Genomic DNA, 16,958 nt, shown 5'->3' with positions numbered 1-16,958 from the left:
TTCCCTTTTAATGCATCCCAAAATGCTCATCTGTCTCCTCTGTCCCCGCATGCTTATTGGCCCCTGATCTGGGGGGACAAAGGAAGACATTCTGGGCTCAGTGGACACAGATGTTCTGCTATGCCCTCACAGACATACTACCTCCAGGAAGCTGAATGCTGCCTCCGCTGTCCTCATTCATGCAGCCTGAATATATGGCATGCCGGCTGCTCCGTACATTCTTTGGAGCCGATGGTCTCGAAGGTGGTACCTCGGCTCGTCATTGGGGCATATCGCAGCACTCCCTGAGTAGCAGTGGGGAGGGTCTTTTCTGTACACTTGCAGGCACAGTGAGTGCCAATGCTGGGGTAAATAACACACAAGGAAATGCCAGAAAAATGCAGAAAAGACAGATTTGTATGAAACATGATAAAATATTTATTGGCAACACAAGATTCACACATTTTCATTCGCTAAATCAGTGCTTTGCTGCGGGAGCACCTTAAGGTATGGCCTGCAGGGCGGCACCAGAGGGGCTGTAGGATGGGAGCTTTGTATGGTCTGCCATGCCTGATACACACATACCATTTTGATTGGCCAATGTAACCACCTCCATGTAGTATGAGAACTTACCTACACAATCTGCTCATAGCATATAAAGTCTGTTGGACCACATACTACAAGAAGATGTATTTTTTCCCTAATGAGGGCAGATGTTTCTTTAACTCTGGAATCTGTTCAGCCAATGGGAAGTCCACAATGGCCTCCTTCCTATTCATTTCAAGAGATTCTTTTAAGAATATACAGGGTAGACATTCCCCAGTACAGGAGTTGAGTATTTGGACATGTAAGAAATCCAGTTTTCATTGGAATAGAATTTCCTGGTTCCGCCATAGAAGGTACAGCAGACAAAGCACTGATATGAAGCCACCACGGTCAGTGGGCCACAGTAACATGGGAAAAACCTTCTCCATTCTGAATCCACCACCGTCAGTGTAATGATTCCACAGCTACAAGAGGTCTACCTTCTCCACTCTGAAGCCACCACCGTCAGTGTAATGATTCCACAGCTACAAGAGGTCTACCTTCTCCACTCTGAAGCCACCACCGTCAGTGTAATGATTCCACAGCTACAAGAGGTCTACCTTCTCCACTCTGAAGCCACCACCGTCAGTGTAATGATTCCACAGCTACAAGAGGTCTACCTTCTCCACTCTGAAGCCACCACCGTCAGTGTAATGATTCCACAGCTACAAGAGGTCTACCTTCTCCACTCTGAAGCCACCACCGTCAGTGTAATGATTCCACAGCTACAAGAGGTCTACCTTCTCCACTCTGAAGCCACCACCGTCAGTGTAATGATTCCACAGCTACAAGAGGTCTACCTTCTCCACTCTGAAGCCACCACTGTCAGTGTAATGATTCCACAGCTACAAGAGGTCTACCTTCTCCACTCTGAAGCCACCACCGTCAGTGTGGCGATTCCGCAGCCACAAGTGGTAAACGTTTTCCATTCTGAAGCCACCATTTCTCAGTTTGGTAATGCTGCAACCACAAGGGGTAATCGTTCTCCACTCTGAAGTCACTATCGTCAGTGTGGTGACACTGCAGCCACATGGAGTAAATATTATCCACTCTGAAGCCACCATTGTCACTGAGGTGACACCCCAGCCACACCGGGTCTACGTTCTCCACTCTGAAGCCACCCGTCACTGAGGCAACGCTGAAGCCACACTGGTAAACGTTCTCCACTCTATGGAAGAATGTTCTGCATAGCTAAATCAGTTCTGGAAATTGCAATACATGTATTTATACATATCAAATGGTAGAAAATATATACAGACGACCTGAAGAATTAGCATATGATGTCTGGGCTAGAACACACAGGCAATTATTTAAGGCATAAAGACAAAGTCACAAACGTAAATACTAAGTCCAATGCACAGGAACACTAACAAGACGAGTACAGGCACAGAACGACAGAGATTGGACATACAGCTGCTGAGCGCACTTGGGGTTCATGAAATAAGAGGCTAAGGGTAGGGAACTTTGCATAGAACTGGAATCAGGGCACATGAATGCATACAAAGTGGATATTAGGATGTAGGCTTGGATTGAGACAGAAAACCGGGTGCATGCCTGGAAATCAGGAGGCTGGGATTAGACCAGCAGGCTGGGTGTACAGCTGCAGTGAAGACAGAAGGCTGAGTGTACAGCTGGTAATAGGACAGGAGGCTGGGTATAAAGATGGGATTAGGACAGAAGGCTGGGTGTAGAGCTGGGATTAGGACAGGAGGCTGGGTGTACAGCTGGGATTAGGACAGCAGGCTGGGTGTAGAGCTGGGACTAGGACAGGAGGCTGGGTATAAAGATGGGATTAGGACAGCAGGCTGGGTGTAGAGCTGGGACTAGGACAGGAGGCTGGGTGTAGAGCTGGGACTAGGACAGGAGGCTGGGTGTAGAGCTGGGACTAGGACAGGAGGCTGGGTATAAAGATGGGATTAGGACAGGAGGCTGGAAGTATAGCTGGGATTAGGACAGGAGGCTGGGTGTAGAGCTGGGATTAGGACAGGAGGCTGGGTGTAGACCTTGGATTAGGACAGGAGGCTGGGTGTAGAGCTGGGATTAGGAGAGGAGGCTGGGTGTAAAGATGGGATTAGGACAACGGTCTGGGTGTATAGCTGGAATTTTGACAGGGGGCAGGGTTTAGAGCTGGGATTTGGGTGTAGAGCTGGGATAAGGACAGGAGGCTGGGTGTAGAGCTGGGATTAGGACAGGAGGCTGGGTGTACAGCTGGGACTAGGACGGGAGGCTGGGGGTACAGCTGGGATTAGGACAGAAGGCTGCATGTTGAGCTGGGATAAGGACAGAAGGCAGGGTGTAGAGTTGGCATTAGGACTGGAGGCTGGGTATAAAGATGGGGATTAGGACAGAAGGCAGGGTGTAGAGCTGGGATTAGGACAGGAGGCTGGGTGTAGAGCTGGGATTAGGACTGGAGGCTGGGTATAAAGATGGGATTAGGACAGAAGGCAGGGTGTAGAGCTGGGATTAGGACAGGAGGCTGGGTGTAGAGCTGGGATTAGGACAGAAGGCTGAATGTAGAGCTGGGATAAGGACAGGAGACTGGGTGTAGAGCTGGGATAAGGACAGGAGGCTGGGTGTAGAGCTGGGATTAGGACAGGAGGCTGGGTGTAGAGCTGGGATTTTGGCAGGGGGCAGGGTTTAGAGCTGGGATTTGGGTGTAGAGCTGGGATTAGGACAGAAGGCTGGGAATAGAGCTGGGTTTAGGACAGAAGGCTGGGAATAGAGCTAGGTTTAGGACAGAAGGCTGGGAAGAGCTGGGTTTAGGACAGAAGGCTTGAAAAGAGCTGGGATAAGGGGATTAGGACAGAAGGTTGGATGTGGAGCTGGGATTAGGGCAGGAGACTGGGTGTAAAACTGGGATTAGGATTGTAGGCTACATGCAGTGCTAAGAATTAGGCTTGGATTGGAGAAGTGAGCAGAGATCAGATTAGCTTGTGAAGTTTGAGTGGAGGTGGGATCAGTACATGAGGTTTGGGCAGGGGTGGTATTAGTTTGTGATGTTTGGGTGGAGATGAGATTAGCTCATGGGATTTGGGTGGAGGTGGGATCAGATCATGAGATATGGGTAGAGGTAGGATTAAGCTCATGAGGTTTGGGTGGAGGTAGGATTAGCACATGAGGTTTAGGCAGGGGTGGGATTAGCACATGATTTTTGGGCAAGGGTGGGATTAGCACATGATGTTTGGGTGGAGGTGGGTTTATCTTGTGAAGTTTGGGTGACAGTGGAATGAAACTACTACACGCAGATCAGGCATTTATAATAGTTAAGTGCAGGTGCAGAGTGCATAGTATAGTGTTAAATTGAGCACAGCACACTCTGTGCAAATCTGGAATGAACAGAGATTGAATTATTTAGTGATGGAATGTATACAGAATAGTGGGAGAATGTAAGGTTTGGATTGAGGACATTGGGCATGCAGTCCTTGGATTGATACAGGTGTCCTGCGTGTAGAGCAGTGTTGCCAACTCATCCCTTTAATTACTGACACATATGAATTATACAGGTTTTGGGGCTAGGTAGATGCAGTTAAAGCACTGATTATGTGCAAATAGCCCCAGAACCTGTATAACTTAGATGTGTCAGTAATTAAAGGGATGAGTTGGCAACACTGGTGTAGAGATGGCAGTGGTACAGGACCCTGTGTGTAGCAGTGAGTAGCGAAGGGCCCTGTGTGAAGTGTTGAGAGGCATAGAACACGGTGTGTATAGAGATGGGGGAAGCACAGAGCTCTGTATAGAGAGATGACGGAGGCACAGAGCTCTGTGCAGAGAGATGGAGGAGGCACAGAGCTCTGTGCAGAGAGATGGGGGAGGCACAGAGTTCTGTGCAGAGAGATGGAGGAGGCACAGAGTTCTGTGCAGAGAGATGGGGGAGGCACAGAGTTCTGTGCAGAGAGATGGGGGAGGCACAGAGTTCTGTGCAGAGAGATGGGGGAGGCACAGAGCTCTGTGCAGAGAGATGACGGAGGCACAGGGCTCTGTGCAGAGAGATGGGGAGGCACAGGGCTCTGTGCAGAGAGATGGGGGAGGCACAGGGCTCTGTGCAAAGAGATGGGGGAGGCACAGGGCTCTGTGCAGAGAGATGGGGGAGGCACAGGGCTCTGTGCAGAGAGATGGGGGAGGCACAGAGCTCTGTGCAGAGAGATGGGGGAGAAACAGAGCTCTGTATAGAGAGATGGGGGAGAAACAGAGCTCTGTGCAGAGAGCTGGGGAGGCACAAAGCTCTGTGCAGAGAGATGGGGAGGCACAAGGCTCTGTGCAGAGAGATGGGGGAGGCACAGAGCTCTGTGCAGAGAGATGGGGAGGCACAGAGCTCTGTGCAGAGAGATGGGGAGGCACAAGGCTCTGTGCAGAGAGATGGGGAGAGGCACAGAGCTCTGTGCAGAGATGGGGAGAGGCACAGGGCTCTGTGCAGAGAGATGGGGGAGACACAGGGCTCTGTGCAGAGAGATGGGGGAGGCACAGGACACTGTGTGCAGCACTGGGAGTCACACAAGGCCTTACGCACAGTGCGGGGAGTAGCACAGACTGTTATACATAGAGACGGAGTTAGCACGCTACACTGTGGAGGTTAAAGTCATGCTAAACTACAGCACCAAAAAGATGCAAAACCTGCACCGGTTTGCAATTAGTCGGCAACACCTTGAGCTTTTACATGGGTCATATCAGGACATTGTGAGCATTGCTGAAAGGTTAGTGAGACTTTGTGCTGTTGCATCACATGCAGCACTTACAGCAAGAACTGAACCTAAAAATCCAGGACAGCCTGCAGTTATTAAAGCAGATTTCTTGCAGTATGTGCAGAAAATGTTGCCAGACAACTGTTGATCAGCTAACCTTACGGCAGCCCCTCTATGACCTGATATGAGCCAGGCAAAAGACTGTTAGAAAAAAAAATTCCAGGCTATGTTTGCCAGATCCTGTCTCATCTTCCAATCTCGGTAAATTATTCTTGGTGTGTTCATAGAGCAAGAACCGCAAGGAATTGTATCTGGGATACGAGATCCCAGTAAGTGCTGAGAGGACACAAAATGGTGTGAAAGTACTTGGAGGCATTTGTGTAGTCCTGGAAGACGCTCCTCTTCATGCTCCTCTTGGACAGTTCTAGATTGTGATTGGGTCATGTCCAGACCTCAGTCGGGATGACTCCTTCCTTGCTATTTAGTGGCGGTAAGAGGTTCTCCTGAGACAGGAAGTGCAGTGGGAACTCCACCAGATGGCCCTTCACGCGGGCTAGCAGTTCTCTGGATGTGACGGGGTCCGTGGTGGCGGGGCAGGTCACGGCGGTGTAGGCTTGGCGCTCAGGATGACTCTGCACAGCGTTTGTTGGGAGGCAGCGGAACACCTAGAAGGGTGGCAAAAATGAAGACAATTAGGAATTGAAAGAAAAAGTTGTTTGGTTCTTACGTCAAGTCTTTTTACCCTAGCCATACAGCACTTTTTGGTGGGTTCTATTGACCTGATGAAGCGGGCAACACCCACAAAACGCATTGTCTACCTGAGGAAGCAGACACCCGTGAAACACGTTGTCTAACCCTGTTTTCTATGCATGAAACCTTATGAAGTCACTTTGAGCTGTACTGGCTACTTTGCTCACAAGAGAAGAATGCCAACCACTGCCTCGCCTTTTCAATGGAATGGTTTGATGCAGCAGTGCCCATTATTCCACCACTGCTCCCACCAAGCCCCTAAACAACATACATTTCCCATCCTGTCAATACTATCGATTGATTTTAGGCCAAAATCGACTGAAATTTGATCGATCAGACATGCTAGTGTGATCGATTCTCAGCAGATTTGATGCCAGAAATCTTACAAGAACATCAATGCTTGTATGGTCACCTCAATAAAGTGGACCTGAACTCTTGCACTCGACAGAAGGGAAACAGAGAGCAATGCACCCTGTATGTATATAGAGAGTGTGGGCACCCGTGGTTTAGCCTATCTAATTCCCCCTCATCTGCGACTAATCACAAATGTAATTTGATCTCGGTTGTGTCAGCTGGCTGCCTCGGCAGAGCAGCTAATTTGTAAACACAGGATGTTACCCCTAGCTCCGCTTCCATGAAAGCAGGAAGCAGACACACTGCAGATTTATTGCAGGATTTGTATCAGCTGTAACAAAGAAATGTTTTTCTTTAAAGGTTATTATGCGGCTATCTTTTAGAAAATTGCACAAAAGGTGGATCAGCGCATCACCAGGCCGCCTCCGAATGACCTCCATCAGAGGTGCGCTGAGCACCCCCAGAAACTACAAACGCACCTTGAACCCAAACAGAAGCTCTGCATATACACCAAAAGCATGGCTGTTAAGTGGGAGCAGCTGACCAAAAACGAATTACATTAGTACACAGCAAGGAAATGAGCAGCGCTACTTAAAAACAGACTAGTTCCTACCTGCAAAAGAGTGCAAGCCCCACTTGTGGGATATAATACACACCGAGCATACACATGACCTGTCTACCACTGGAGGAGGATGTTGGTTTCCTGTAACAGCTTGCATGCAACCTATTAAGTACTCGTCCCTCCCACTGCGAAGAAGTCAATCCTCCATGGGAGGGGCCTAACACTAACTAAATCCTACCTATGCATATGCATAACCTGGGCGCGCTACCAAGTAAAATTGAAAAATCGAAAATTGCGCAAAAGGTGGATCAGCGCAACACCAGGCCGCCTCCGAATGGCCTTCAATCAGAGATGCGCTGAGCCCCCCCAGGAACTACAAACGCACCTTGAACCCAAACAGAAGCTCTGCATTTTATTTTAGAGCAGAGAGGAAGTTCTGAGTTCAGGTCCGCTTTAAATACTTAATGTTTTTGGTACAGTTTATCTACGCCCCTAAAAACTTCATCTAAGCCTCTGGGGCGTCGATATATGTACTCTGCCACGATCGCCAATTTGTACGCTCCCACGCGCTCGTTCTCGCCACTGCCCGTTAGCCTGGAGATCAATTAATTCATAGATCTAGGTCCCTGTGTCAATGATCGCAGCATCAATGAGATGCCTGCAGTCATCTGTAAACATTGTAAGTTACCCCTACATGCATTAGTTCGTGTTCCTGCAGGAAGCTAATGACTGATGACATCTTGTGGCCAAATAGTAAAATTACACCTTCATACATTTATTATAATAAAAAGACCTAGACATAATTTAAAATCAGCTTCTTACCTCCCACACGCTCCCGTAAATACCAAATAAAACTTTTGTATAAAAAAAAAAAAAAAATTACAACCCCCCCCCCCCCCCCCCCAAACAAACAAAAGAAAAAAAAACAAGAAAGCCTAATTGGTGGTGGAAAAAACAAGCTATAGATCATTTTGTTGTGATAAGTAGTGATAAAGTCATTGGCAAATGAATGGGAGGAGCTCTGAAATGTGAACATTGCTCGGATGCACAAGGTGAAAATACACTGAAGGCCGAAGTGGTTAAAGTAAATCTGAAGTGGAAAAAAATAATCTGATATTTACATATGGAGAAGAAAGGATCTAGATCTTATTGCGCCTGCGTAGTACGGAGCCGTCTGTCTTCGGGAGCACTCCGGGACACAAGTGCTCCAAAGTCTTCCGAGGGCTCCCGGAGGTGGCAGGACTTCCCTGGAGGACAGGGAAGGCTCAATAGGATCCAGAGCCATCCCTTTCCATAGGTAAGTAAGAAGTTTTGAATCAGGATGATACCATTAATTGGCAAACTTACTCCTTACTACCAATAATGATATCATCCTGCTTCAAAACGTCTTGCTTTTACTGATGGCTGATGACATGGTAATACTCTGCTGCTTCTACAAAGGTAAGTATCAAGACTTTTTTGGGGGTCTCATATTTACTTTAGGCCTTGTTCACATCTAAAATTGCGATCGCTGACTCCAGCGTTTAGCGATTTTGTGGCCTTTTTTTTTTTCTTTTAGTGCCTCCCGGCACTTACATGCCTTTTTTTTTTTATAAAGCGCCTTTGCAGAGCAATTTGTTTTTTCACTTCAGGAACCAAGTCAGGAAGTGAACTCTGTGACCCGGAAATAAATAAATACAATGTATTTATTCATGAAAGCGCTGGGGAAAATCGCTATACAAAAGAGCTTTTTGCAAGCATTTCACAATTTCCCTATACCTTCCATTGAGGCAAATCGCCCCCAAAAATGGTCCAGGCAGCGCTTTGCTGAGCGGATTGGACTCTAATTGCTCAGATGTGAACACTCTCATAGGGAATCATTGCACAAGCACTTTTAGGGAGATTTTGAAAATCGACGGCAAAGGGGGTACTCACCTCAGGTGGGGGAAGCCTCCGGATCCTATTGAGGCTTCCCCGTCCTCCTCAGTCCCGCGGTGGCGGCCGAACAGCGGGGATGTAAATATTTACCTTCCCGGCTCCAGCGCAGGCGCAGTACCGGCTCTCCGCTCAGAGATAGGCGGAAATAGTCGATCGCTGTCAGGGCGCTCTACTGTGCAGGTGCAAGTCTCCCGCGCCTGCGTAGTAGAACAGACCCGACAGAGATCGGCTATTTTCGCCTATCTCCGTGCAGAGAGCCGCAACCGCGCCCCCGCTGGAACCAGGAAAGGTAAATATATCAGCGCTTATCAGGCTTGTCGAGGGAGGATACCTGGACACTTCGGGGGAGCCAGCGCTGATTTGCCTGCAGCCAACAGGGACGGGGGAAGCCTCATTGAGACCCTGAGGCTTCCCCCACCCGAGGTGAGTACCCCCCAGGGGAACTTTTTTTTTGTCACAAGTTCTTTTTTTTTTTTTTTTTAAAATAGGCAAAAATGCCCTTAGTGTGAATAAGCTCTAACAGGTGCATGTAGAAGAACAGAGGCATCAACAAAATAAAATATAATCAAGGCTTTAATAAGATGGAGGGCAAGGGTGGGCTTACCTTCCCAGGACAAACACAACAATTCTATATGTTCAAAAAAAGCTTTAATTCTTACTCCAAAAACATACAACGTGTTTCGCGGGTCTCAAGCCTGCCTCCTCAGGCAAAAACACAACAGGAGCAACTCAGAAGTTGTTTGCAACTGCGTTGCATGTTTTTGGAATAAGAATTAAAGCTTTTTTTGAACATCTAGAATTGTTGTGTTTGTCCTGGGGAGGTAAACATATAGGGCTCGATTCACAAAGCGGTGCTAACCCAGTTAGCACGCCTAAAAGACTTTAGGCGTGATAACCATTGCACCATGCTGGTGAAAAGCCAGTTTAGGCGTAATAAGTTTAGATAAGTGTAGATAGCGAGCAAAGTCCCGCACGCAAAGCAGCACCATTAAACTCTATGCGAAGTGCACCAGACTTTGCGAGCGCAAAACTTTTGATCAGCTGTGCACTGCGGTGCTAACGCAGTTGGTGCTTAAACTTATCACGCCTAAACTTATCACACCTAAACTGATCATACCTAAACTTTTCATGCCTAAACTGAGTTTAGGCGTGATAAAGGGCTTTTCACCAGGGTGCTAACTGTTAGCACCGCTTTGTGAATCAGGCCCATAGAATTGTTGTGTTTGTCCTGGGGAGGTAAGTCCACCCTTGCCCTCCATTTTATTTGTTTTTAAGCCTTGATTATATTTTATTCTGTTGGCACCTCTATTCTTCTACATGCCATTGTGATCCCCCTGGTGGATGGGTGTGCACACCAGTTTCCTTCTATGTAGAGCGACTTAACCTGAGTGCGGACAGGTCTAATATCCCCCCTCGTGTGCACATAGTGGTTGCCTGACCTCAATATTTCTTTTTGCTGCAACTTTTATCTCCATCATCATCGATAATACACTATTGGGCTTCTTGACTGTGTTTTTCTTTGTCTTTCATACAAGCCCTAACAGATACAGGGCAGGACACCTTATGGGGTCAGAATAAACACATGCTGCTCAGTCTGAGATAATAGTTTAGGACACAACAACTAAAGTGAGAAAGTGCAGTCCACACAACAAAGTAATAAAGTTCCACCTCCTCTAGGACTTCTACAAGCCCCATATTCACTCAGGTCATCATGCTGATATTCAATCTCTGATAAAATCCCAAGTTCAGGTACATTTCTGGTGACAGTCATGCATGCTAGGTGACAACAACAATGCTGTTCTGCATTAAAAAATCCTTTTCCTTGACTAGGGCCTGTGGATCCGTGAATACCCCCCTCCCCCCTACAAACTTACCCTTTATTGGACCTTCTATGACCCACCTGCCCCTCAGACAGCCTGGGTTAGGTCACCTCATGCCCTATTCTATGCAAAAACACAAAATGACTGGGTGCTACAACATTAACTTGTGATGAAGTCCCACCAAATGGTGTGTATGGAGATTAACTTTCATTCAGTTACCTTCTCATAAATCGCTGTATTGTTCAGTGCAGTCCGATTCCAAAAGTCATTGAAGAAGCTGTCACTAACGGGATCAGAGACATCCAAATAGGGAGGGGTTTCAGCGCCCAGAATGGTTCTGCAAAGGGGAAGAGTGCAGATAAATTATACACAGTGCAATTTTTAAACAAGAGAAAATCTTTACAGTGAAGGCTGTCAGCCTCAAATGCGAATGTGTAGCATGGCCATCATGGCACCTGTGGAAAAATATTGCTACCCCAGAGAGAAAGTCTTCACCAGAGCCTCCCACAAAGATTGATGGGCCACTAACCCTAGTGGACAGTGAACTACTTTCCTGCTCATGTCTAACAGGTTGCAACCCCCAGGGTTGCTGAGACAAGCAGGAGGGGGAACACAGCAGAGGTAAGGCAGAAAAGAAGGTCTCAGAATCAGAACTGATAATTTTTCTCTACAACCCTGGCACTAAACTGAAGCTTGTATGTTCCTGGGTCATCAGGAGATAGCACTGTCTCCTCACACACCAGGAAGTAAGCATGCACACCAGGAAGTAAGGAAGATGCACGGAGCTCTGGAATTCAGGCTGTGTGTGCGCAACAAAGCAGGGCGACTTTGGAGCAGGAGAAATGTTTTATTTTGACATCTCTGCCCAAGTCCTGCCGCCCTTCTACTTTTTCAGCACCCAAGGCCATGGCCTTTGCGGCATTTCCAGAAATCAGTCTCTGGTTCTGCTATTCAATGAGTGAATCCTTAAAGAGACCCTGAGCAGTACCGTATAATCAAAAATTTCACTTACCTGGGGCTACCTCCAGCACACCATAGGCAGAGACGTCCCCCAGCGTCCTCCTGGCTCCTGTCGTGTCCCTCTGGCGGATCCATTACCAAAAACACCCGGGCCAGGTGTCAGGCCGGCTCTTCTTGGTTCCGCATCATCACGCTGGCCGCTAAGGGTCCTCGCGGCGGCCAGCGTGACAGTCATGCACGGTTTATAAACTCTAAACCACGCATGCGCAGGACTGTCACGCTGGCCGCCACAATGACGCATTGCGGCTGGCATGAGGACGCAGAGCGTCAGTAACCAGGAAGAGCCGGCCCAGGTGTCGTCGGTAACGGACCCGCCGGAGGGACAAGGACAGGAGCCCGGAGGATGCCGGGGGACCTCGCAGCCTACGGTGGGCTAGAGGAAGTCCCAGGTAAGTGACATTTTTGATTATATGGTACTGATGAGGGTCCCTCAATATCACTGTCGTGGAACCACCAAATATCAGCAAGTTTTGTGGCTGAGATCTTCAGTGTCATAGACTCCAGTGTCAGCAAGTTTTTCTCTGGGCCCTCAAGATCAATATTTTTCTATGAGTATATCAGTGGTTGAGGCAGACCCCACTTTATATCAGCCATAAATAATTATAACTCACTTGAAACAATCCATTCGGAGGCTTAAGGCGTACTTTCCAGCTTGATACGGTTTTTCGTTCATGGTGGAATTAACAAATTCTGTATCTTCCACAAGCACAGCCAGCTCGCTGTCCCGCTTACCCAGCATGCTCCTGTCATTGATATTAGCTGAGCCTAGTCAGAAAAACAAAATGGAGTAAGTCGTGCTCTTCATACAAGCTTCTATCACAAACAAAAAGTTTATATAAATATACTGCACAGTGGTACTGTAACTAGATGTGACACAGTGTATATCCCATTTATTACTTTATACACTTTTCTACGCAGCGCCCAAGATAAAACTATGGACAACCATCCGTGAGGTCATAAGTGGCGCATGCGAATCGCACAGCAGCAATTATTTTTAATCCAAGTCGATATTAAAAATGGTCGACCCTTTTCTACGGAGACAGCTGTCTTTAGTGAGTACAGAGTACCTGAGAAAGTTTTTGTAGCTATAATTTTTATTAGGTTTAAATATAAAGTTTTTAACATAAGAAGAAAACAAAAACAATTGTTCCTCGGTTTACACTAAAATACAGCGACACAACAGGATGCATTAAGGCCCTTACACACGTCCAACAGAAGTCCACTAGCAACCGACGACATGGCCAACCGAACGGCAACCCGTTGACACGACCTGTATTTCCACACGCCCAAACCAACTAAAGAACCTAGGTAGGTGTAGGACATGAAGCCCAGTCTGTGAGCAGAAGTGATAAAGCCGCATTTCATGCATGGGAATTGAGAAACAATAAGCTTGCTTTTTAACCCATAGGCAACTTCAATGGCGTTCTCTCGTTTGAGATAAGTGCAATGCCTTTGACCTCAGTCGGCAGAACTCCTGCTGTAAATTCTTGGAATGCTTCGATGGCTCTCTACTAGCAGAAAAATATAGAAACTGAAAGCAGAAAGTCCTCTGTGATTGTCTCACACTGCCCCCTAGTGACAAGTGGCCATAAATATACATTACAGCTGTACTAATTAGAAACCAGGAAATGTAATAAGAATGAGAAAAAAATGTTCTAAAATAAATTGGCCTGGAGCACTTGCAAGCCTCTAAATAAACTGGCTGCTAAAGGGTTAAAGGAACCGCATTCTAGACCTACTCTAAGTAGAGCTAGTTGAGAGGAAAGGTTCACATGGGAAGAGGATACAATAGTGGTCAATTTGTGAACTGCGAGCCACAGGAGTTGACTACTTGGAGATTCCCACAGGAGGTGTAGTAGAGTGCCAGTTTGGTTGCAAGCGAGGAGATGCATCCTTGGAATAGTTTGCTAACTTTCTAGGAGTCAAATGCCATCAAGAACATTTTTTTGAGGGATTCTCGGTGCAAAGTACATTTGGAAAATGAAGGTATGGAATTGGAAGCTTCGATAACTTTCTCAGGTACTCACCCACCTCAATATTGAGAATGTTAACAGGAAGTGTTACCATGTACAAAGAAACATCTGAAGGAGACCACAGGAAGAACATATTATGCTGGACTTTTAATTTGCTTAAGCACTGTAGTCTAAAAGCCTTAAAACAGATGCCATCTGAAGCCCAAGTATTTCTCCTTTAATCCCATTTTATAAGTTAACTGCTGGCTACATCATTTGTTAGTCATAAAATGTTTTCCATAATCTTATAATGCACTCTTTTCACTTTTGTAACTACATGATATAAACTAATTTAAAGCAGGGCTGTCCAACTCCAGCCATTGAGGCCCATATTCCTGCCAGTGTTTAGGATGAACTGAGAAATGGAAAAAAGTTCTACCGGTACTTGATAAGCAGCAAGGCCCTCTGGCTTGCTTGTGGGTGGTTGTAGAGGTCCCACTCCTGTTCCACTGGGTACTTGATAAGCTACAGCTTTTCCGATTTAGTCACAATAATTAATTTGAGCTGTATGAAAAATATGTGAGGACTAGAGTTGGACAGCCCTGATTAAACGCCTAATCTACCTGTATACACAGAAAATGACCCTCACCTCAGAGAGCCATTACTGTGTAGAACAGGGGTCTCAAACTCGCGGCCCGCGGGCCATTTGCGGCCCTCGATACAATATTTTGTGGCCCTCGCCGGCAAAAGCTTCCTTATAGTTCGTTTCAGTGCTCCCAAGTAATCCGCCGCATCCCCGCAGCGAAACGATCCAAATCGCCCGGGGGGCAATCCGCAGGCATTTCCTGGAAGGGGCAGAGCTTTCAGCTTCAGCTCTGCCCCTCCTGACGTCAATCGCCGCACGGATCGCCGCCTCTCCCCGCCCCTCTCTGTGAAGGAAGAGTGAGAGGGGCGGGCAGAGGCGGCGATGCGCCGCGATTGTGAAATTCCTTATGCGGCCCAGCCTCATCCTGACTTTGCCTCCTGCGGCCCCCCAGGTAAATTGAGTTTGAGACCCCTGGTGTAGAAAGACTGTATTGCTGCATAGAAGCTAGGTTGTTGTGTATAACCTCTCTGTTGCAGGACTTCGTATAGTCGTTGGCAGGTCGTACCGCTGACTTGGTACTTAGTGGCAGTTAACAGTTTTGTTTGATGTTTCACAGTCTACCCTGACTCCGCTTGCTTAAAGCGGTATAAAACCCTGACATAATATTCCGAAAAAACATGTTTTCCTACTTTTTATATGCCATACGGTTAGCATATTTGCTTTTGTGCATAAGTATTATTATTCATTTAGAAATTATACGTTCCTAAAGTACACTTTTTTGGCTCTGAGAGCGGACTTTGCATTTTATTTATAACTGCTTTATTCATCCTCTAACTTAATCAGAAAGCAGTTATGCATGTCTGACTTTGTTCAGGAGACCGGGCAGTGTGAGAGAAGGCTTGGTTTACATTTCACACAATTAACAGATACAATTAAACACAAGAAAAAACATTATGTAAAGTTCGGAAGCGCCAGCTCTGCAGGCAAGGAAGCTTCTAAAGCCTGTGTTAACCCTTTGAATGCATTTCTAGTAAAAAAACAAAAATGCTGGTTGTATAGAATATGCTGTAAATAATCTATTAGAGCAAATTAGAAATGCTGGGTTTCATTCCACTTTATATCTGATCTCAGTGGCCTGGAGCAGAGATTCGTTCCTGCGTTGAAGAAGACCCGACCAGAGAGATCACGTGACACATAAAACTATTTCTTTTTCTTTTGAGAAACTTGTCTCTTAAAGGACCACTATTGTTAAAAAAGTAGGTAGTAAAAATCTGACAGAACCAACAGGTTTTGGGTCTGTCCATCTCCTCATGGGGGATTCTCAGGGTTTTCTTTGTTTTCAACAGCATTTCCTGAACAGCAGTTGCAAAGTCTAACTGACAAAATAGTGTGCAAGTGAGTAGGGAGGCTGGCTGGTATCTTACTATTTTGTCAGTTAAATGGTTGTTCAGGAAATGCTGCTGAAAAAGAGAACCCTGAGAATCCCCCATAAGGAGATGGACTGGCCCAAAACCTGCCGGTTCTGTCAATTTTTTTTTCACGGCAGTGATCCTTTAAATGCTGCAGGAACATTAGTTAGAGAGTCCTGTTGAGAGTATGTTGCGGATGTAAAGTGCTACAGGAACTGGTCAGTAATTTACATACACTACTACAGTATAAATAAATAACGTAGGTGCCCGACTGACACTCGCCACGACCAGCTAAACAGAACGGCAGAGAAACGTACCAATGATGACCCTCTTGTCATCTACAATCAGCATCTTGCTGTGAATGTAAATGAGCTCGGTGACCAGAGATCCATCAGGCATGTCCCCGTGAGTCCTCAGACCGCAAACCGAGAGGTAGCGACGCCAGTTGTCCCCCACTGTGAGGAAGAGGAGACAGTGATGAGAGGAAGCCCTAAACCAGAGAACCCACCACCACCACCAACCACCCACCACTCATGAGGTCCAACCACCCCGGCACTCACTCTCCTCCTTCAGCTGAGAGATGATGGAAGTGTCTCCGCGGCAAATGGAACTGGAAAAAAGGAGAAAGAATTATTCCAACAGAGCTGCAGAAGGATTAGTCTTTATAAAAATGTGTCCATTCACAACAAAATAGCTTCATCATTTAGAGAGTGACCAGAATAGCCAGACGGTAGAGGTGAGTGAAATCTGTGGTTTTAGGTTGGACACCGATTCCGTACAACCAGAAAGTTTGTGCAAAAATGCATGTTAGGCCTTTGTGATGTCAGCGGGGAAAACAGAAACCAATTATGGACAAATGGGGTCTATAGAAACAGTATTAAAAAGTGAGTGGTCTACAAATCTTCTATTAACCCATTATGGTCAAAACATGCACTACAGACCACACACATGGATTATGACGAGAGGGGAGCGTGGTCTTGGTCACAGTAGTTGCTTGCAAACTGGCCGACAAAGCAACAGTAAAGACAATCAGCTCTATTGCCACAACAGATATCAAGATACAATACAATAACATTTCTATAGCGCTTTTCTCCCATAGGACTCAAAGCGCTTAGGCTCTCTCAGATTCAGTAATTGGTAGTAGGATGAAGTATTCACACAACAAAAGTTATATTTCTGCAAATGCCAAACTGAACAGGTGGGTTTTCAGTCTGAATTTAAACAAGTCCAGGGATGGAGCTGTCCTGATCTGTTGAGGTAAGGAGTTCCAAAACGTAGGGGCAGCATGACAGAAGGCTCTGGGACCAAAAGTTTCTAAGTGGACTCTGGGTATGACTAGAATATT

At 46.6% G+C, this 16,958-nt stretch overlaps 1 protein-coding gene across 2 annotated transcripts in view; it reads right to left on the bottom strand.

Moving 5' to 3' along the window:
• Positions 1 to 393: 393 nt before the first annotated feature.
• LOC137562523 (phospholipase D2-like) overlaps positions 394 to 16,958 on the bottom strand; it is a 144,311-nt gene continuing 127,746 nt past the window's right edge. For both annotated transcript variants that reach the window (XM_068273933.1, XM_068273934.1), the window contains exons 21-25: positions 16,174 to 16,223; positions 15,931 to 16,068; positions 12,278 to 12,431; positions 10,866 to 10,983; positions 394 to 5,908 (exon numbers count right to left, since the gene is read on the bottom strand). In XM_068273933.1, the coding sequence (XP_068130034.1) occupies positions 5,684 to 5,908; positions 10,866 to 10,983; positions 12,278 to 12,431; positions 15,931 to 16,068; positions 16,174 to 16,223 (685 nt within the window). In that variant the 3' untranslated portion in view covers positions 394 to 5,683. The remainder of the gene's footprint in view (positions 5,909 to 10,865; positions 10,984 to 12,277; positions 12,432 to 15,930; positions 16,069 to 16,173; positions 16,224 to 16,958) is intronic.

Source organism: Hyperolius riggenbachi, chromosome 3 (genome assembly GCF_040937935.1).
Source record: "Hyperolius riggenbachi isolate aHypRig1 chromosome 3, aHypRig1.pri, whole genome shotgun sequence".
Classification (NCBI taxonomy): domain Eukaryota; kingdom Metazoa; phylum Chordata; class Amphibia; order Anura; family Hyperoliidae; genus Hyperolius; species Hyperolius riggenbachi.
This window is presented reverse-complemented; position numbering and strand designations above follow the sequence as displayed.